Source organism: Carassius gibelio, chromosome B8 (genome assembly GCF_023724105.1).
Source record: "Carassius gibelio isolate Cgi1373 ecotype wild population from Czech Republic chromosome B8, carGib1.2-hapl.c, whole genome shotgun sequence".
NCBI classification, from domain to species: domain Eukaryota; kingdom Metazoa; phylum Chordata; class Actinopteri; order Cypriniformes; family Cyprinidae; genus Carassius; species Carassius gibelio.
This window is the reverse complement of record NC_068403.1, coordinates 25,543,777-25,566,000: the sequence shown is the minus strand read 5'-3', so window position 1 is coordinate 25,566,000 and position 22,224 is coordinate 25,543,777. Positions and strand designations below refer to the sequence as shown.

The window sequence follows — 22,224 nt, the reverse complement described above, 5'->3', positions numbered from 1 at the left end:
TTTAAAACACACTTGTTTCTAAGAAAAGTGCATTGTGCACAAGTCATATGCCAAAAGAAGTATAATTGTATAAGTATAAGTATAAGTATAATATATATCTTTTTTTTTTTTTTACTAGAAGTAACTGACAAAGTAGCCTTCAAGGCTTGACATCACGATTAAATAGTTGTGTTTCATTTCACTCTGTTAAATTGACTTTTTGAAGTTTCTCTTTGGAACACAATTATGCAACACTTACGTTTATGCAGTTTGGACGTTTTTCAGCCAAAATGTGATGCTTGAGATACAGCTATATTGTGAACGTTAAAGTATCAAGCGATGTTAGATCAAAACTTCAGGGGTCATTGACAAACAGAGCGAGACGACACTTGACAGTTTAAATGGTGACTTCAGATCCGTGCCAGAATAAATCATAGCAGTTTCAGGTCTTTCCAAGCTGTCAGAGCAATAACAAAACAGTAAAATTGGGGTTGCAGGGTGTTACAACAAGGAAAAACAGAGTGCTTGTGGTAGTGACTGTTCACCAGATGTATTTCTTTCTCTTTTTAGGTATTCTGTCACTCTTGGGAAATGGCATCCTGCTCCTTGTTGCGTATCGTAAGAGATCATCTCTCAAGCCGGCGGAATTCTTCATCATAAATTTATCTATTAGTGACCTGGGGATGACAGTTACTCTCTTTCCCTTGGCGATTCCATCCACCTTTGCTCACAAGTAGGCAGATGCCACAAGAAGTCTGTGCTAAAATATGCTCAACCCTGTAACAGAGACAGTCTAAAGCAGCTCTGATGCGTCATTTCATTGACACGGGACCAAAGCTGAAGCAGAACTGCCTAACACTGTGCCACAATATAACACATTTACAGCTGGATATTGCAGTTGAGTAGGATACCTACACCTACTAGCAACCAACAGTACAGCATTTTATGAAATTGTATCATGCTGCAGATGGTTGAGACACAGTGTTAGACCTTGCTGTTTTCATGACAGTCAGAATATGACTTGTTTTATGTGCTGGTACTAGAACCATTAACATATGGAAGCATTTGTTAATCTAAAGGGTAAAAAAAAAAAAAAAAGATTATTCTGAGATATAATTTAAAATGTCCTCATTGTGTTATTCATTTCAAGAAAAAGTCACAATTAAAAGATATAAAGTTGCAATAGTTACAAAAAAATCACATTTGTGAGATATAAAAATCAGAAGCATTAAAGGCGATGTGAGATCATTTATATTTTGAGATATAAAGTCACAATTGTGTAAAATAATTTTGCAATTAAAATGGCAGTTGTGAGATACCGTCACAATGGCAAGACATAAAATCACATTGTGAGATGAGAAAAACAATCAAAGGAGTTGTGAAATACAAAATTATATTGTGACATTTCATTTCAGAACTAGAAACAAATTAGCAATTGTGATATATAGTCATGAAATCACATTGTGAGATAAGAATCACAATCTCAATAAATAAAATGGTAAAATTAAAATTATCAAAATAAAGATTTAAAATCATATTTTGAGCTAAAATCTAATTTTATTGTGAGAAATTATGAGAAATAAAGAAAGTTGTGAAATATGCAGTTCTAATTGTGACAAAGACAGAAATCACAATCAAAAGAAATTAGATGGTAACTGATATGTACAATTATACTGAGATAAAAATATATAAAATCATATTTACAAGAAATAAAGCAGAAAATAAAAGAAAAAATGTAGCAATTGTAATGTATACAGTCACAACTGTAAGGTAAAATCATATTGTGAGAAATAGACTTCCAATTACAAGAAATGTATTGTAGTTATGAGATTCAACATTTAACAAAAAAATTGGTAATTATGAAAAATAATTTAAATTGTGATATAAAGTCACATTCGGAGAAAAATTAAATGCAAATATGAAAAAAATAACGATTTAATGAATCATCATTCATTTATTAAAATTATTCAGTTATTACTGTTTTTTAACCGGCTTTCAAAAGAATGTACATGTGATTCCACACTTCAAATCTCTGTGGCAGTGGCAGCCATTTCAGATCGCTTCTGAGCCATATTTGTAATACAAATATGTTTTTATGGAAAACCTAAAAATGACTGTCCATTGCTTTCTTTACTTGCCTCTCTCTCATTGTCTCAGGTGGCTGTTTGGAGAGCTGACATGTTTATACTATGCTGTATGTGGTGTCCTCTTCGGCTTATCCAGCCTGACAAATCTCACCGCACTGTCGTCCGTCTGCTGCCTCAAAGTCTGCTTCCCAAACTATGGTACTGTTTCTCAACACCTTTCACACCACAATACATTTATCTTCCACCCTGGCCCTCCTCCATATCTTAATTAAAAATCAGATGTAGCTGCATGAATCCCTTCTGTCCTGCTGCGATGCACATAACAAAGGGAAATTCATTACCTTATGGCTTTCAGTGTAATTATTGGATATTCTACAGTACTTTTTATCAGGCTCTAGATGCCCAGTTTTCGTTTGGCTTTTGGTCAGTACTCTCATGTCTGGACAAGAGCAGTTGGCCTCGTTAGAGTTCATTAGATTTGTCAGTTTCTGCATTTCAAGTTGAGTTCAAGTATAAATACTTTATTGTCATTCTAGCTTTACAACAAGTGTCCAGCAGAACAAAGTTGCGTTTCTCTGAGCTCAATGCTTAATGCATAATAGTACAAACTATTATGCACACTGAGCATTGGGCTAGGAGAAACTGATCTGATTTGACTGACTGTTGAAAAGATGAAGGTGTGTGTGGGACAGAGAAGACAATTTAGATGGAGCTGTTTAACAGCATGTGGGTGTGCTTGAGAATAGAGATTAAGATGGCAAGTAGGACAGCAGGTGAACAGACGGATTCTGTAGGTGGAAGAGAAGCAAACATTTTTGGGATGCAGTTGAAGCCTTATTTTAGAGGTCATGTTGCCAGATAGGTCTTTAGCTCTGCACCTGATAGATGTCATAATTATAGAGTAATATAGTTTATTATAGTTTGTTGTGGAAGCACTATTACTGGCCTTTTTAAAATCCCACTGTGCTACTTTTCAATAGTCAGCTTGTGCTGGACATGCATGTTTGACTGTTTTGCTCTTGTCCTGCATGACATAACATTCTAAAAATGCACTTGAAAGTAACAAACAAGTGCACACAATTCTCAGTTCTCAACAATTCTCATTCATCTCATATCATCTGATGATACCATCAGCCTGATTCCCTTGACAAAACCATAAAGAATTTAATTGGCTTATTGATTATTACAGAACTTTTTTTGTTCATAATGAATATCTTCACAAATGAACACAACTTCTATGAATTTTGAAGCCTAAGTACAATCAGCTGAAGTAAAAATCTAAATGTAGGCTGGCTATAAACATACTGAAACTGAAACAGTTAAGCTTCCGACAACTCTTTCAGTTTTTATATATAAATATATTGTAACGATATACACTCCATACTCATCGGGAAGAAGGAGGCGGGAACCGGCGCACAATCAAAACATAATTTTAATATTCAAAAATAAACAAAACAGCGCGTCAGCCCCTCATGGCGACTGACGCGCACAAATAAAAGCCAACACATAAAATAATGTCCCAGGCCTGGTCCTCTCTCGTCCTTCACGGCCGTCGCTCCAGTTTTATATCCTTCCATCTCCTACGTGGGACTCGATACTGGCGGTGGGGCGCAGGTGTAGCTCATCTCCAATCACTACACCTGGCCTCACTCCTCGTTCCCACGCCTCTCGGCCCCGCCCCACTCGCCACATACCCCCATCGCCCCTCGCAGGCCGGGGGGTACCCTCGAGACTGCGCTCTACTCCCCCCCCTTCCCCCCAGGGGGGACCGCTCACGGGGACCTGCGGGAACCTGGGGGTAGGACAGACGAGGCGAGAGAAAAGGAGATGGAAGGAGGAGCGACAAGGACGAGAGAGGGGAGAGAGGAAAAAAAAAAAATTCCGGTTCCCAGACGCACTGCTGCTCGGCCCTCCACCAGCTAGGTGATCTCCTCCGCGGTGCCTGGCGGTGGCACTGGACGGCACGACACTCCTCCGCCGCCCGATGGACGGCGACGGCTCCTCCGATTTTGGGCAGCGGCAGGAGTCCCCTGTTCCCTGCCCCTCCGGATTCCATCACGGAGGCGGCAGGCTCCGGCCCCCTGGCGAACGGCGCCGACTCCTCCGCTCCCTCACGGACGGCAGCCGCCCCTCCATATCGTGGGCGGCCGGCAGCAAGCTCGCCCGTCCCTGGCAACTCGCTCCAGCCCACCGCCTTGAGCGTCCATGGCGGCACATACCTCGCCTGCTCGAGGGCACCGCGGATTCACCACAGCAGCGAGGGATCTTCAGCAGCGCGTCCCTCCTTCTCCCAGGCTTCGGCACCACTGTAACCCCTCTCACCCGGGTCCTCTCTGACACTCCTCGCACCGAGCGGGGCTCGAACCCGGGTCTTCCGGCATGGGAGGCGGACGCACTAACAAGGAGGCTAAATGGCTACAGCCACTAACGTCTGTCGCTAGTGCGTCTCTTGAGATCGGGAAGAGAGGTTTACCTGCACAGCACCACTCGCTGGCCTCCGTTACACTCACCCCCCTAAACCTCACTCCCATCCGGGTCACGGCACCACTGTAACGATAAAATCTCCATACTCATCGGGAAGAAGGAGGCGGGAACCGGCGCACAAATAAAAGCCAAAACATAAAATAATGTCCCAGGCCTGGTCCTCTCTCGTCCTTCACGGTCGTCGCTCCAGTTTTATATCCTTCCATCTCCTACGTGGGACTCGATACTGGCGGTGGGGTGCAGGTGCAGCTCATCTTCAATCACTACACCTGGCCTCACTCCTCGTTCCCACGCCTCTCGGCCCCACCCCACTCGCCACATATATATATATATATACAAAAATAATAATAATAACTGAAAGTTTGAGTTAGAGCAGTTTGCAAGATGCAAAATATAAACACAATGCTATACACACAACGAGGCTGTGAAAATGGCCTAACCTAGCGCTACAATGCTTATTCGCTAACTTTCATATGTTTTTGCCAACAAAAATGGCAAAAATTATTCATGAATTCAATGTTCTATGGTCTCCTTAAAATTAAAAAAAAATATTAATGTAACTCTGACAAATGACAAGAATAAGGATGACTGATGTTTGATTGAAAACTCATCTTACCACAGTATAGCTTCCTTGGTACAGAATCTTTCCCTCGTAAGCACATAAATAGATGGATTGGGCCAAGAGGAAGTGGTGTGTTTCTAAAAAAAAAAAAAAAAAAAAAAAAAATAATAATAATAATAATAATAAATAATAATAATAATAATAATGTTTTGCTTTCAAAATGTATTTTCAGGGTTTATATATATATATATATATATATATATATATATATATATATATATATATATATATATATATATATATAATGTTCTCCAACACAGTATAACACATTTAATAGTGATCAGTACTTTGTGCTAAATGAATGCATCTGTGATTTTTCTTTCTTTAATAGGTAACAAATTCTCCTACTCTCATGCCTGTCTGATGATAGTGGGGGTGTGGTGCTATGCCATGGTGTTTGCTGTGGGTCCCTTGGCAAATTGGGGTCACTATGGCCCTGAACCTTATGGAACAGCATGCTGCATAGACTGGTAAGTGCCCAGGAGGATGTTAATGGGAGCACTGAAAGATTCTCAGAAAAACAGACAAAGAAAGCCAAAAAGTCAGCCTGAAGGTGATGTGTGTAATTTATATGCTATTAGTTGCACTGCACCTCTCTGCCACTATACTAGGGTTTTCTGTATGATTGTCTGGCCTTTGTAGTTGTCCAGGTGTTCTAAGTGCTTGTTTATGTGTTGATTTTTTTGGTTTACAACGTTTTGACCTGAATATGCAACAGAATTACAGGGACATTTGGGTTTATGGCCAATGTATAGTATATGCTATTTTCTAAGTCCCAAAAACTCCCTCTCAAATTTTGGTTCCATGTCATTACATATCACAAATCCCTGAAATTGTACTATACACTGTGTACCTCTGAGCTTGAGAGTGTGTCGCTGTAGCCTGGACCCGGTACAACTACTGCATCAGCGAAGATTTTCATAATACACACAAGTGTACGTTTAGAGACTTCTGACTGGCGGGATCGTATTGTGAGTGAAAACAAGATGGCGTCTGTGGGCAAAACTTCAGTCAGCCGCAGCATACGGTAGCTTCCGACAAGTAAGTTAATGCAGTTAATTATAATAAAATTGTTAATCGCTTTTGTTAATCGTTTCAAGTAATTTAAACTATGATCATAATTTATTATATAAAATGCAAACATTTACTTTTATGATTGCAATTTATATATTTAATTTTTAATTGATAAATTATAGTTAATGTTTAAATAATTTATCAATTAAAAATTAAATATATGAATTGCAATCATACAAGTAAATGTTTGTCATACACCAATTGGTCTGTGCAGCGCCACTTCAAATCCGACTAAGGCCAATGGTTCAACGCATCAAATGGTTCACCAAATTCGTTCAAAACATGGATTATGAAATCAAATGCCGATGTGGGTTTCTCAGAGATGAACAGTTCTGCTTTGTCTTTATCTTCTGGTAGGCAAAATTGAACAAAATAGACAACATTGTGTCTAAAATAACACAATATTAACTTGAACTGTGTATAATATGGACTGTTGTATAAGATATCACATTTGCATTAGTGTGTTATTGCACTTAGCCTAAAGTTCGTGTGATATTTCTTAACCACCTGATGTAAATATGAGACAAAATTTCAAACATTTTGTCCCATTTCTTGAATTTTAGGGATATTCTCTAGGCTCCATCACACAGTAAGTTGTTGCTCTGCCTCATATTAGTCATCAATCGACTCTATGAAATGGCAGATGATCCACATAGGTCTGGGGCGGGGCAATTGTGTTTAGGCAAGGCAAGGCAAGGCAAGGCAAGTTTATTTATATAGCACATTTCATACACAATGGTAATTCAAAGTGCTTTACATAAAAGAAAGTAAAATAATCATGAAGAAAAATAACAAAAATAAAACTAGCAATTTTTTAACTTTTAAAATGATTTAAAAATGTACTTATTTAAAATGAATTTAAAAAAGTTAGAAACAGAAATGTTCTGGATGAGCTGCAGCTGTCTAATGGTCTTTTTGGGAAGGCCGGTGAGGAGCCCATTACAGTAGTCCACCCTGCTGGTGATGAAGGCATGAACAAGTTTCTCCAAGTCTTGGCTGGAAACAAAACATCTAATTCTTGAAATGTTTTTTTAAATGATAGTATGCTGATTTAGTTACTACTTTGACAACTAATGAAACTTATGTTCATGATTTGATTTTTAATTGTTTGACTCCTAGAGTCAAGGTATGCATTCACCTTGAAAACTTCATCTTTGTTTCCAAATGCAATGACTTTCAGTTTTTTTCCTTGTTTAACTGAAGAAAGTTCTGGCACATCCAACTATTAATTTCATCAATGTATTGGCAGAGGGAGTCAATGGGGCTGTAGACTTTTGGAGATAAGGCTAGGTAAATCTGGTTATCGTCAGAGTAGCTGTGATAGGCAATTTGGTTCTTTCTCATTATTTGACTTAGTGGAAGCATATACAGGCTAAACAAGAGCGGTGCAAGAATTGACCCTTGAGGGACTCCGCATGTAATGGATGTCCACTTAGACTTATGCTCTCCTTCACAAAATAGCCTCTCCCTTCTAAGTTTGACCTGAACCATTTGAGTACCATCCCAGAAAGCCCGACCCACTTTTCCAGTCTCTCAAGTAGTATCTTATTATCTACAGTGTCAAATGCAGCACTAAGATCTAGCAATACCAGCAACGATATTTTGCCAGAATCACAATTAAAGTGAATATCATTTATTATCTTGTCTTAGTGCTGTCTCTGTGCTGTGATGCAGTCGTAAACCAGATTGAAAATTGTCCAGGTATCCATTTGGGTTTAAGTATTTGTTCAGCTAATTAAAAACTACATTTTCTATAATTTTGCCTATGAAAGGAAGATTAGATATTGGTCTAAAATTGCTCAAAATGGTGTTATCAAGATTGCTCTTTTTCAGGAGGGGCTTAACAACTGCTATTTTCAGGGAGTTTGAAAATGTCACAGAAAGAAGTGAGACATTCACCACTTCTAAAAGATCTGCTTCTAAACAGTTTAGCACACTTTTGAAAAAAAGATGTGGGAAGTGTGTCAAGATAGCAGGTTGATGATTTTAGGTGCTGCACTATGTCTTCCAGAATTTTGCTATCAATTGCTTCAAAAATAGACAGTATCTTTTTGATATTGTGGCTTAATCTGTCTGACCTCTGCAGTAATTGAGGATGTGCTAATCGCCTTCCTGATATTGATGATCTTCTCAGAAAAGAAGGAAGCAAACTTATTGCATTTGCTGTCTGAGAGCATTTCACTGAGAATCTGACTCGGGGGGTGGGGGGGGGGGTTGTCAGTCTCTCACCAGTGGCAAAAAATGAGTGTTATTTAAGTTACTGTTTATAAGGTTTGAGAATAAATTTTGTCTAGCTGTGGCTAGTTATAGTCTTTAGTGAATTTCAAGTTTTGTTTTCCGCCACATCCACTCAACTTTTCTGCATTGTCAAATGCAAATGACACTTACTTGAATTGATAGACATAAATAGAGCAGCTACACCTCCACTTCTCCTAACAGTCTTGCAGACACTCATGCAATTAAAGTTAGGAGGGGCTGCTTCATTGAGGATTGTTGCACTGCAGCTGTCTTCTAGCCATGTTTAGTTTAGAAACATAAAATCCAGATTGTTTGTGGTTATAAAGTCATTGATTAGAAATGATTTATTTTTTAGTGAACGAATGTTTAAAGATGCTAACTTGATGGCAGTGCTTTGTGTCTTTACATCAATCTTTGTTTGATACATAATAGGCGGCAGATAAGATGAGATTGCCCCTCGGCTTGAGAAGGCCTTAGATTTCTACCACGTGATAAAACTGAAATAGAGAAAGCTACAGGCACACTGGGTTCCCGCTTGTTCTGTAAACATTTGTGAATGTTGCTGCTATTATAGCGGGGACCTGACACATATCACTGAGTGCTGCTATCAGTGGTTTTCGGTTCACCTTCATCAGATGGAGGGTCTGGTCCCTGGCATTGTGGCAGCGGTCGGAGAGATCTCACAGGAGCAGGGCCGAAGGGCTTTGGTGGTTGGAGGGCCCACCGTTTTTTTTTTTTTTTTTTTTGACATCTGAGAGCTTACAGCGAATGAGTGAGAGAGCTTAGTCCCAGCATACACCAACTGATCCATTTTCTGTGAGAAGCACAGAAGTGGAGATGCTGGAGAGAGGGATAATGTGTCCAGTGAGCGGGGTTGTGTCTCTGGTGTTTCCGGTGGCTGTGATATGTTGTCCAGGCTTCCCTGGCTGTTTTGCAGAAAGTCGTCCTTGGGTGTTGAATCTTGTAGCTGTTTTAATATATCACAGTCTGTCTGTGAGGAGCTCTGTGGGCAGGGCTCAGCTGGTATAGTATCCATCAGCAGTGCTTGTTTTGGCTGCATGGAGTTATCAGTGTCCTTGTGGGATATGTCAACCACGTGATGACTCGAATCCGGTGTGTGTGCTGAATGGATTGACACACTCATGGTGAAAGATGACCAGGGGAAAAGTAGATATTGTCCTTTAAGCACTCTAGCACCAATTTTGTTTGGATGGAGGCCATCCGGTTTAAAAAGTTGTCTATGGCCCCAGAAAAGATTGAAGTTGTCAATGCAATTGAGACCTTTTATAAATCGCCAAAGCAGACGGGACCGTAGCTTCGGGTTCCTGTGTGGGAAACAAGGGAGGTTCATAACCGACAGAACACTAGATTGGGGACATACCTGTGGCAGAGGCCGGAAGGGAGATATGGGCGTATTCTACCCAGGGCAGCTGTTGACACCAGGAGCTGGGATTGTGGGATGCCAGGCAGCGAAGAGTGTGTTCCAAATCCTGGTTTGCCCGCTCGGACTGCCCGTTGGTCTGGGGATGGAATCCTGATGACAGACTCGTAGAGGCCCCGATCTGCAAACAGAACTCCCTCCAAAACCGGGAGACAAACTGGGGACCCCTGTCAGAGACCACGTTGACCGGAAGACCATGAATCTGGAATACGTGATCAACCATCACCTGAGCAGTCTTTGGCTGAGGGAAGCTTGGAAAGGGGAATGAAATGGGCCGGAGAAATGGTCCACCACCATAAGAATGATGATGTTACTCTTAGATTCCAGGAGGCCAGTGACAAAATCAACAAAAATTGCCCATGGATGGCCACCAGAATTGCTGACGGATGGCAGCCAGCGACCTCCAGACTCCTGGATGACAGACCAGCCTGGACGAGTGACCCCACTGGATTACTTCAGAGTGCAACTTGGTGGGAACAAACAGATTACCCGCTGGAACCCCCTTCGACACAGGCCCTTTAAGTAGGGCCTCCTCTACTCATCTCTCAATGTCCCAAGAGAGGGATGCCACCACCACTTCTTTGGGCAAAATGGTGTCCGCTGACTCCTCCTCCCCCTCCCCACGAGCTTCGAAGAGACAAGAAAGTGCATCAGGCTTAACATTTTTGGACCCGGGCCTGTAAGATAAGGTGAAATTGAAACGGCCAAAGAAGAGGGCCCAGCGAGCCTGTCGGGAGCTCAGACTCCTGGCCGAATGGATATACTCAAGGTTTTTGTGATCCGTCCAGACCAGGAAGGGCTGAGCTGCGCCCTCCAACCAGTGAAGCCACTCCCCCAAAGTCACCCTGACCGCCAACAACTCCCGATTACCTATGTCGTAATTCCGTTCTGGGGGACTCAGGCGATGGGAGAAGAAGGCACAGGGATGCACCTTTCCATCCTTGTGCGACCACTGAGATAGGACCGTGCCTGGAATAGACAAGACATCAAAGGCCTCCTGTGCCCTAATATTCCACTTGAATGGTACCTTGGGAAAGGTCAGTGCCGTTAAAGGTGCAGCAATCTGACCAAAGTTCCGGATGTACCGCTGCAGAGCTTTACGAGAGTCAGGGAATTTTCTTTCTTCTGTTTGAGTTTCCTGATCATTATGTAACTGATTTCTTGAACCTGTTCAGAAGATGCCCTTTGAGAAAACCCATTTTCCTCAAGGTACCAGTGCTAAAATTACAATGCTACTATCAATATACAGTGGTGGTCAAAATTAGAGAACAGTCTATAAATACTTGACTTCTCACTCTTTTTTGGGGGGGGGGGGGGGGGGGTTGTGGTAACACAGTGATCAATATTAGAGAACATATATGTTTCTCCTTGGACCCAAATAAATTAAGGGTTTCAGTCACCTTAGAGCGGCCAAATCTCGGTAGAAGTTATATGAATTTTATCAGGTAAATATGGTTTTAATATAATTAAGGAAATTAGCACCAGGTCGCAGATTAACACCAATAACTTGGAGGTATCTGTAAGTGTTTTTCAAATCTCATTTGTTTTTTTTGGGTTTTTGTTTTTTTACTTTAGAATACATTTAATTTATGAAATAATTTAAAAACTGCCCTTCTATTCCTCTTTGGATAACTTAAAACAGCAGGTAACTTGAAATTTCTCTCATTTTAATCTCCACTGTAAATACAAACTAGTTCGAATTTACTGATTCAAATTTTTTTGTACAGACAATGAGAGTGAAGAAGAAGACAAAATTGAAAACCCACAAGGAGGACCAAGAATGTGCTAAGTGAAGTGAAGTGACATTGGGCCAAGTATGGTGACCCATACTCAGAATTTGTGCCTTGCATTTAACCAAGTGAACACACACACACACACACTGTGAGCACACACCCGGAGCAGTGGGCAGCCATTTATGCTGCGGCGCCCGGGGAGCAGTTGGGGGTTCGATGCCTTGCTCAAGGGCACCTAAGTCGTGGTATTGAAGGTGGAGAGAGAGCTGTTCATGCACTACCGCCACCCACAATTCCGTTCGCCCGAGACTCGAACTCACAACCCTTCAATTGGGAGTCCGACGCTCTAACCATTAGGCCACAACTTCCCAAATGCTGAAGTGACGGCTGTAATGAAGCATTTTAAGGCACATATAGCCAAAGGAAAACACAATGACTGAGTGCCAGCAGTGTAAACCTGCTGAGGATCCTGTTTTGGCAAGATGCAGTACGCAAAACATAAGAGAAATTGTGAGAAATCTGGAAATTAGTTTGTGAGAATTATCACGGAAAAGAAAAACCCAAAAGAAGTGATATTCATCCTGTTCTCATTTGCTGCCGTTCTATAATGATTAGCACTTTGTTTTTTTTGTTTTTTTTGTTTTTTTTTTTAGGTATTTTTCATGGTCTAGAACTTTCATATGGCCTCAGTACTTAAAGGGTTAGTTCATCGAAAAATTTAAATTATGTCATTAACAGTGTTTGGAATAAGGCCGTTTAAAAAAACAACATTAGGTAACAACGTTATTTTTTCAGCAACGGGGTAATCTAACTTATTACTTTTCCCATTGTTATAACGCTGTTAACATTACTGGACGTTAAATGCGGTGCGTTACTGTGCATTGATTTAATAAACTATTTAACCCGAAGGCACACCTGGCTCACACAGCGAGTGAAGAGGTGGGTTAATAACGAGATAAGCGATAATGATTGGCTAAGGCAGAGTCATGTGTTTCATGGTAGCCAATCAGAGCCAGTGTTTTCACACCAGCGGCGTCAAACACACGCACGCACGTGAGATTCGCAGCAGCAGCAGTGATGGAGAGTCAGGAGCAATCCGATGAAAAGTTGGCATTTTCAAGGTGTACGTGCATGTAATGTGTACATGTAATATGTGACACACGCATCTACAAAGTGGCCAAAAACACTTTTCTTACAAAGATAATACTTGGAAGTGCAGGATAAAACTCTTGCTGTCTGTTGACGTGCAATAAATATTGAAAGTTATGTATGTACACCTGTCTGTTCTTCTCATTTTAACTGACTTGTGAAAACTGCTCCAAAAAATAAATAAATAAATAAATCTTTGACAAAGAGCAACTATTTATTTTTATTTTTTAATCTTTTGTTCATTATCTGCCTCGGCTCAGTGTACATCTTCAGTTCTTTCTTCACAGCAGTTCAGTCAGTGTACTGTTTGAGTAAATGAATTACTCTGGGATATTGGTTTGTTTTAACTCAGACGGAGTCTCAGCCACATTAAAAAAGTTAACGGCTTAAGTCATTTGTGGATTAATGCGTATTGGAGACGCAAACCATTTCAAACAATTCAGTTCGATTTGGTGAACTGGTTCAGGAAGATCCGGTTACATCGAGTGATTCGGATTCGGATATCACTAAACTGAAGTGTTTTGAACTCGCTCACAACAGACACGGAAGAGAAGACAATGCTGAATAAAGTCGTAGTTTTTTCTATTTTTGGACCAAAATGTATTTTTGATGCTTCAAAAAATTCTAACTGACCCTCTGATATCACATGTACTACTTCGAAGATGTTTTTATTACGTTTCTGGACATTGACAGTATACCGTACACACAGTTTCAATGGAGGGACAGAAAGCTCTTGGACTAAATCTAAAATATCTTAATCTGTGTTCCGAAGATGAGTCATTAATGACATAATTTTCATTTTTGGGTGAACTATCCCTTTAATTACATCCCACTCTAGAAATCTTGAATTTTAACTGTTAAGAATAGATTGTCAAAATATGGCAGTCCTGTCCTTTTGTCACTCTCATATTGTTCCAAACCTGTAAGACTTATTCTCTTCAGTGGAACACAAAGTACATGTTTAGCAGAATGTTTTGGCCAGTCTCATTCTTAAACACCACTGATATTCACTGTATGGAGCATGTGTAATAAATGTGAATGCTGTTGGTGTCTGAAGCTGTGGCTGTCTGAAACATTCTGCTAATCATCTCCTTTGTGTTCCACTGAAGAGGATCAGTCATACAGGTTTTCTAACTTGTCATATTTTGATGAACAGTGCCTTAAGGATAAAGCTGTATCTCTACACATTGCAGTAGTTTCTACATGTTAAGTGGGTTAATCTTATAAATTTCAGTGCCTGTTTAATGACATCTTCATGAGCTGCCCTTGTTTCGTAAATATTTTCAGTTTTAAATGGTTTAAGTTCTTGCCATTTCAATAATGCCAAAGCTCTTTATTTTATTTTATTTTTAAGATTACACAAGTGTTTTATTGTCCAAGTTTAGATGTTTATGGATGTCATTTTCTCCTTAAATTGTCATGCCATGCTTGTAAAACATGGTAAAAACTGAGATAATTTTTTTGTGTGTGTGTGTGTTGTTACTTAAAGATGTATTTAAATGACTTCTAAAACACATTGACATTGGTCTCTTTAGTGTTGTAAGTTCTGTTGTGTATTGTAAATATAATGTTAGTAAATCACATTTGTCCATTTAATGTTGGAAGATGCCCAGTTGTGTATAGTGTTTAAGATCCAGTACTCTTTATACTTTGGTCTCTGTAATGTAGTATAGTGTCATGTTTGTTTGTTGTGCTGTGCTAGTTAATCAGGTTGGTCCCTATTAGAGGTGTGTCTGAAGCTGAATACCATATCCAGAAAGGCACAGATAATGGCTTCAAAAACAAATAATGGATAACATCTCTAGGTTATGTATGTAACCATGGTTGCCTAAGGGAACGAGACGCTACATCGAGAATCACTTTGGGAACGCCCTTGCATGACCACATTCTGAAGCACATGTACAATCAGTCCAATGCAGCGAGATGTCTCAAGTGGGGTGAGGTGAGCACCAGAACGTATAAAAGCGCAAGTTAGATTCGATGAAGTAGCGCCTGCAGGGATGCAGGGAGTATGGCAAAGAGATGCAGCGTCTCATTCATTCGCGATTACAGGGGCGCCCCCAAGGGGTGGCCAGGGGTGGCCGTATAAGCTCTGGCCACACCTGTGGCCACCCCTAGGATTATTTGCAGTGGGTACTATTAATTTCAATGCAGAATGTAAATTCACAATAGTTTAAGAAGTGAAAAAAAAGTTCAGCACCTGCTGCAGCCACAGTTTTGCGTCTCTGAGCAACATTTAAGTGTTTTGTTCCTGAATTAATCAACCGTTTAAATAATTCGGTACAATCACAATGACTTACTTATAGGGCTTGGGCGTCGTGACGTCATTAATTGGCATGGCCGCCACGTTGATAGCGTCCTTTACTGCTACCCGGTCTACTGCGCAGTGTTTAGACATACTCCCTCTCATTCGTGTGTCTTAATTTGATTAATTCAAAATCTATTTCAACCATGGTAAACCGTTGCTGTATTGTGGGGTGTAATAGCGCAACACATAATCGCCATGGGGAAAATAAAATGAGAATGGATTAACTTTACACCGCTTTACTGCTTGGAGGCGCGATCACGGAGACCATAACATCTGAATACTAATTTATATTGCTTAAGTCAACATTGAAAATAAGGGACATTTCTCGGGTTACTTATCCATAATACGGGAAATTTCAACATTCATCTTTTTGTTGCTATCCCTCTGCTGACAGCAAAAACAAAACTGCTGCATTAACTAACGTTAAGCAATTTGTGAAGCTAGGTCTAACGTGACTTTAGTTGCAGATTTGCGTGAAATTGTGCTCTCACAACAACCAAGCTATCTTAAAAAGCCCAACATCACGCTAAAGGTTGCTTTCAAGTGAGCAAAACGATGCTTTGAAAACATGTTTCGCTGGAAGGGCAAGGGGTAGCAACAGCACAACAGTACAGAGACTGACAGGTCCAATCGAAGGGCTTACGGGATATTTTACAGGAAAATACTAAAACGGGAAGACAGTGGGAAAAGAGCTCAAAAACGTGAGAACCCCGGATAAAAACGGGAGGGTTGACAGCTTCTAACTACACTTTTGTTAAAAGTACATGTGTGAATGGTTGTTAGCACTAGCGTTTACCAAACAGCAAGGCTTAGCGCAGCTTACCTTTGTCCAGATTACTGTAACGTATACTGTTTGCCGGTTTTATGATCTGCAACTCCTGAACATATCAATTTGTGAACTGCACATGAGACTCCAATGACTTGTAGCTTCGGAACTGTTCTGAAGTGTAGGCACTCATAAAACAAACAATGTAGCCGAGGATATCTGTAATGCAAAAGTGTGGCAGCAAGTAATCGTCGGTGCTCCACTCTTTGTTGGGAATTTCATATGGATCCAAACTGTTAATAGTGCCGATTTTGTGCACATACCGGTCCCTGACATCCCTATTTTGTGTATCCCTTTAAATCCCACAACCTTTTCGCGATTGTACCATTCTTTCTCTTTCTCTCAACTCTGTATCTTCTCGTTCGACTTGCTGAATGTTTACATTCGCGAAGCTACCAGCAGGACCGCCACGTCCCAGAATGCAACGTGGCGCCCAAGCCCTATTAACAGTGAATCGCTGCCCCCTATTGGCGGTTTTAATTTCACATTTTATGGAACCTTTTCTTTTTTCAAATAATTTCAAACATCAGTTTTCAATGTTTTATCTTTAAAATATCAAAACATTATTTATTCATTTGTAACTGCAGGTTAAAGTATTCCATGTTCCACGGAGCTGCATTAAACATTGTGTAAAAACATCTAAATGGCACTTCAGATGCAGCTTCTGTTTTATCTGCATTGCAAAGATCAATTTTGTTGATAATGATTGCATTTGCTTGGTAAAAGCCCAAATGCAAGTATTTGACCTAAAAGATGGTGCACACTTTTAGAAACAATGGTGTAAAGGTAAAAATAAAATAAAAAAATCAGGTGTCAGCACAATTAAAAATAAGATATCAGCACAATAACACTCAGCAAAATAGTCTAATTATCGTTATCGATAAAATCCTAGAACTCACAGAGATATAACTTTTTGTCTATATTACAAACCCTTATTTTTTTTTTTCTTTATTTTGATGTGCCACCCCAAAATTTACTGTGGCCTCAATTGGCCACCCCTGTTAAAATTTTCTTGGGGCGCCACTGTTCAGGAAACCATGGTTACATACGTAACCTAGAGACGTTCCCCTTCAGACAATCGAGCTGCGTTGAGAATAGCTTTGGGAATGAGAATATCCATGCACCATACTACCAAGTCCCTGCCTGTGTGTGTATCTCATGAGCATATTACAAAGTGAACGCCCAAGTTGAAAGCCTTGGAGGCCGCCATACTCTTGGTTGAGAGCTCTCTGAGCCCCATAGGTGATGGGAGGCCAGAGAACTCATAGGCTAGTGAGATGGCCTAGACCACCCACCAAATAATGGTCTGCGTGGTCGCTGGGGATCCTTTCTTTGGCAAAAAAAAACAGCTGATCTGCCCTATGCCACGGGGCTGATTAAGCCTTTCTTGGCCTACTTCCTCAGGGTGCCATGGAGGAAATGAATGTTTGACCACCCAGAAGGTTGTGGGAAGCAGCTAAGGCTGCCACATATGCCTTCAGAGTGGAGGGAGCTAGCCCTGCGGAGAATAGCTCCTCTACAAAAACTCCAGAACTGTACCAATTAGGCAGTTGACTGGGTCTTGCAGTCGCTGTCCACACCAGTGAAAACCTCGGCATGGAGATCCGGGAAAAACAGAAGGCCTCATCATGAAGTCTGTGATCTAGCTCACAGTAAATGCTCATCTAGATTACTTTTAGGATGAGCGTCCAGTTTCTCGGCTGGCCAATCGTTATTTAATTTGCCTACGTACAGTATGAGTCACAACCTCCATGAGCTCCTCATAAGGAACTGTTGTGGCGAGTCCACAGTCTCCTCTGTCTCGACATTCATCATGTCCAAATGCCACAGATGCTGTACCACCACTGAGTGGCCGGGTTACCTGCTCAGCTCCTCAACGAAAACCTGGTATTCGTTGCACCTGCTACCTTTTTATGCTCACGCTGTTATCAGCAGCAGCTGGGTGCAATAACCGCATGCCAATGTCCATTGGTTCATTTAGTTTACACTCAGAGTAGATTGGTCTCTCTAAGCGAGATCCCAGTTAGTCAGTCATGATGTGACATCTCAGGGAACGAGGGTTACATACATAACCGAGACGTTTCACACCTGGAAGAAGGCAGAGTAGCAGATAGTTGGGCTGTAGCAGACAGTGGTTTTAGTCCATCGACCTCTGGGTTATGGGCCCAGCACTCTCCCACTGTGATATTCTGCTCACCTAATGATAAATGATGGTGAGTAATTAATGACAATTTTAATTTTGGGGTGAACTATCCCTTTAAGTGCTACTTTTTATAGCTTTGGCTAGACAATGGCCAATTTGGCATAGGACAGTGGAAGCTTTGCTTTTAGAAAGACTTAATATCTATGTAAGTGTAGAAGTCTTAGCAGAGGATGGTTTTGATTCATCTACCTCTGGGTTATGCTCTTTAACCACTCGCCAAAGATGGGTCTTGAACCCACAGTACCTGGCTTAAGAAGTCAGTACCTTATCCATTAGGACACAGGGCTCATTTACCCCCAATAATTCTCAGTCTCTCTCAGGTGGCCCAGTAACACCAACAATCTGGGAATAAGGGCATATCACGGTCACCGTGATATAACATGTTTAGAGGATTCAGACAATGGTCACACAATCAGTGATTTCAGCCCAAGGAAATAAGCAGAGGCCCTAGAAACTCCAGCGTTGCCCCTGATTATCATCACCACTGATATGTCCTGTCCTCTCTTTCAGGTATGCACCAGGCCAGGATGCTCTGTCCATGTCCTACATTATATGTCTCTTCCTCTTCTGCTATGCCCTGCCTCTTGCCATCATCCTCCTCTCCTACATACTGATTCTCATCACTGTACGAGGGTCACGTCAGGCAGTACAGAAACATGTGTCACCACAGACCAAGACAACAAATGCCCATATCCTTATTGTGAAGGTAAGGTGCAAAGCATCATTGCTTAAAGGTGACCAATTATACCTCTTTTTGCAAGATATAAAATAAGTATCTGATGTTTTAGTTCAAAATACCCCACAGACAATTTTTTATAGCTTGTTAAAAGCTATACATTTATTTAAAAAGAAAATGCATGATACTTGCCTAATCAAAAATGAAATGTATCCACAGTGTACTCAGTGGCTCAGATGGATGGAGTCTATGGAGACTCCTGTGTTTGTTGGTACATCCCATAACACAACACTTAAGGCTTCTATAGTGCTGACATTGTATATCCAGCAGCTAACGTTACAGCAAGAAAACAGTAATGGCGAACTGCTGCTTCTCATTCAGGGATCTTTCTGTGCTAACAGGGTAGAGAGACTCACAAATGAGTGGGACCTTTTCCCTACATTGACGTGTACATAGGGAGAAATCTGTAACTGCTCTTTTTAAGATACTGTTTATGAATTTTTGGAATCATATAAAAGAAATGAGTGGGTGGGTGCATTTTTAACATTATAGTCATATTGTTTTCACACACTGCGGCCTCACAACTGTTTACAAATACCTTATAAAAGTGATTTTTGAATAATAGGTCCCCTTTAAGGGACCGGGTGTAATGACATGAAGATTCATATAAAATAATTTCAGACTGGGCTCCAGGAAACAATGACTAATAATATCAATTACTGTTACGTCTCTGACATTGTAGAGAGCAATACAGGTATATTAAATGCATTACTGTTCTGATACTGCACATATACTTGTAGATGAGACCTCATAATTTGCTTATCCTCTTCTTTTTCGCTATCAGTTTCTAATTCACACATATATTGTTAGTTAAATCCAATATTGTACAGCATGAACTATATAAGTTAACAGAGTGAAAGTGGAATAGGTAGTTCAAGCTTGTGTAAATGAGTGGAGGATGAGACTAATTTGCATATAAATGGATCTGTTTATATATACTAAATGAGGAAAGGTTATTTTATAAAACCTATAAAGAGTTATTTTCAAGCCATTTTAAGGAAGACTTTATTTTGACATCATTTTGATTATTTGTGTTAAGGGATAAAATTTATGAATGCAGGAGGATTTACTTTCTAGAGTTTAAAGTACAGCAGTGCTTTGCAACTGCAAATTAAGAATGATTCATTTACTTTTTTTCTCCAGAATGTGTAGAAATATTCTCACGAGTTATTTCTGATTCTTTCATAGCTCTCAGTGGCGGTGTGCATCGGTTTCCTGACTGCCTGGAGCCCTTATGCTGTTGTGGCAATGTGGGCTGCATTTGTGGAACCCAGTAAAGTTCCCCCTTTAGCCTTTGCATTAGCAGCTATCTTTGCAAAATCCTCCACCATCTACAACCCTGTGGTGTACCTTGTATTTAAGCCCAACTTTCGCAAATCTCTGAGCAGGGACACCGCTCGAATTCGAAAACGAATATGTTCCAGCCCATGCAAAGGAAGCCCTGTGCCTGGTGAGAAGGATCTTCAACGGAAAACATCTCTACGTTGCAACAAAGATGCTAGCAATTCCACTCGACTCTCCAATGGCTTGGTGGACAGTCTTCATTGCACAGAGGCGGACCCTCATTGTCAACAGACCCCACCTCAAACGACTGCCTGTGTGTTGATCGGTACATCCTACAGCAAGGTGACTGTGAGTCAGCTGCCGGAGAAGATGCAAGCTGACCTTCTGTGAAGGCCCTGTAGGCTCTCGTCATGCCAGCAATAGGACAAATGTGAGGAATAGATGGATGGGCAGCCTTAAAATGAAACTTATGGCCACTAGAGATAAGATTAATGTGTCAGAGACAAACTGTGGTCACTTCTGATACTTATGTCACGTATTAGGGGCTGCAAAATAATTGACCCTGCACTAAGTCCTGCCTTAAAAAGGTTACTGACCAGTACTACCACAGCAGCGGTCTGCAGTTGTTTCAGACTAGCTTGTGCTATTTTACTGAAAGTCTATTCACAGAGATTTGTGATTTATTCAACTGTGAAAAATAACAAAAGTTGAGTTACATGAGTTAAGCAGCTGCAAAACATGTTGGGGTTTTCTTAACTTCTATAGTTAGTTGTATCAAGTAGTTTTTGAGGTAGAGTGGTTGTTTATTATTATTTTAAGCTAAATCAAGCTTCCTAAGCAAAAACATCTGACACAACCTTGAGAATTTGTTGAACTTTGATTATACGGTTGAATAAAATATCAGTATAACTTTAAATTATAATAACATACATTTTCTAAATGTGTGTTATTGATGTTACTGTGAACAATTTATCCTTGCATATGTAAAGAAAAAATAATAGTTTTTTGACACTGTAATTTTTAATCAAGTGGTCTCAATGAATGAAAATGCCTCAATATTCTGTAGAATCAACAAAGCTGGAATTCACCATTTTCATCATTTTGTAATCACTTAAACCCTGACCGATTCTTACAATCATATCTTCCTCCTTCTAGACAGGATACTCAAATGTATGTCACAATACAGAAAAAAAGGAGAAAAGTTTCTACAACTTTATAGCCCTGAAAGTTAATCAACTTAAAATTGCTTCACTGTTGATATATATACAGTTTCAAAGAACTGGGCAAACCTAAACAAGAGGAACACTAATCACACTAATTATGACTGGTGAATGGTAATGGTTTAAAAATGTAAAACATCAAAAACACAAATATATTGTCAACATTTAATTCTAAATAACAATTAACGCATACATTTTTGTTATTCCCCATGTTCTGATCAAATAATGGATTATGGGTATTCCTCCAACCACAATGCTTCTTTAGAGGACATACTCAGCAATGCAGCTATGTGAGGTTCAAATTGTTTAACCTTTACAGCTTTAAATAAGCAAACTCAAACAATTCACAACGTTACTTTTCATTTTGAAATTGTTTATAATAACTAAAAGGAAAATACCAAATACATTCCATAAAATATATGAATACAATAAAACTCAAATCAAGCCGGTTAAACTTGACATTATAATTTATACTATTTCAAATGACCTAAAAGTAAATATTTACCTGTTAAATTATTGTCAGCTTTTTATTTTATAGTTTAAATTGTATATAAAAACTTTAAAAAATGTAAAAAAAAACATCTGGATTTTTCAAAGTGTTTCGTAGAACGTTCTGTCAGCGTTGGGTTGGTCGCTTAACATGATTCCGTTAGCTCCTGCTGGTAGATTGCGTAACTACACCATCTGGGCATTGTAATGATTAATACAAGTTAACCGATATCTCATAAATCCTTTAGATTGTTCAGCTGTCAAAATTTCAGATTATCTGATTGTTTTAACTGGTAAAATTCCTTATCTGATGCCCCAAAATAAAAGAAGAAAGGAGTTATCTGATACTCT

The 22,224-nt window shown here is 40.0% G+C and overlaps 1 protein-coding gene across 1 annotated transcript in view; it reads left to right on the top strand.

Annotated features, from left to right (window-relative positions):
- LOC127962876 (opsin-5) overlaps positions 1-21,554 on the top strand; it is a 56,706-nt gene extending 35,152 nt beyond the window's left edge. Inside the window, exons 3-7 of the mRNA XM_052562473.1 lie at positions 550-712; positions 2,137-2,264; positions 5,504-5,642; positions 18,655-18,850; positions 20,069-21,554. Of these exons, the coding sequence (XP_052418433.1) occupies positions 550-712; positions 2,137-2,264; positions 5,504-5,642; positions 18,655-18,850; positions 20,069-20,554 (1,112 nt within the window). The 3' untranslated portion in view covers positions 20,555-21,554. The remainder of the gene's footprint in view (positions 1-549; positions 713-2,136; positions 2,265-5,503; positions 5,643-18,654; positions 18,851-20,068) is intronic.
- The last annotated feature ends 670 nt before the right edge of the window (positions 21,555-22,224 follow it).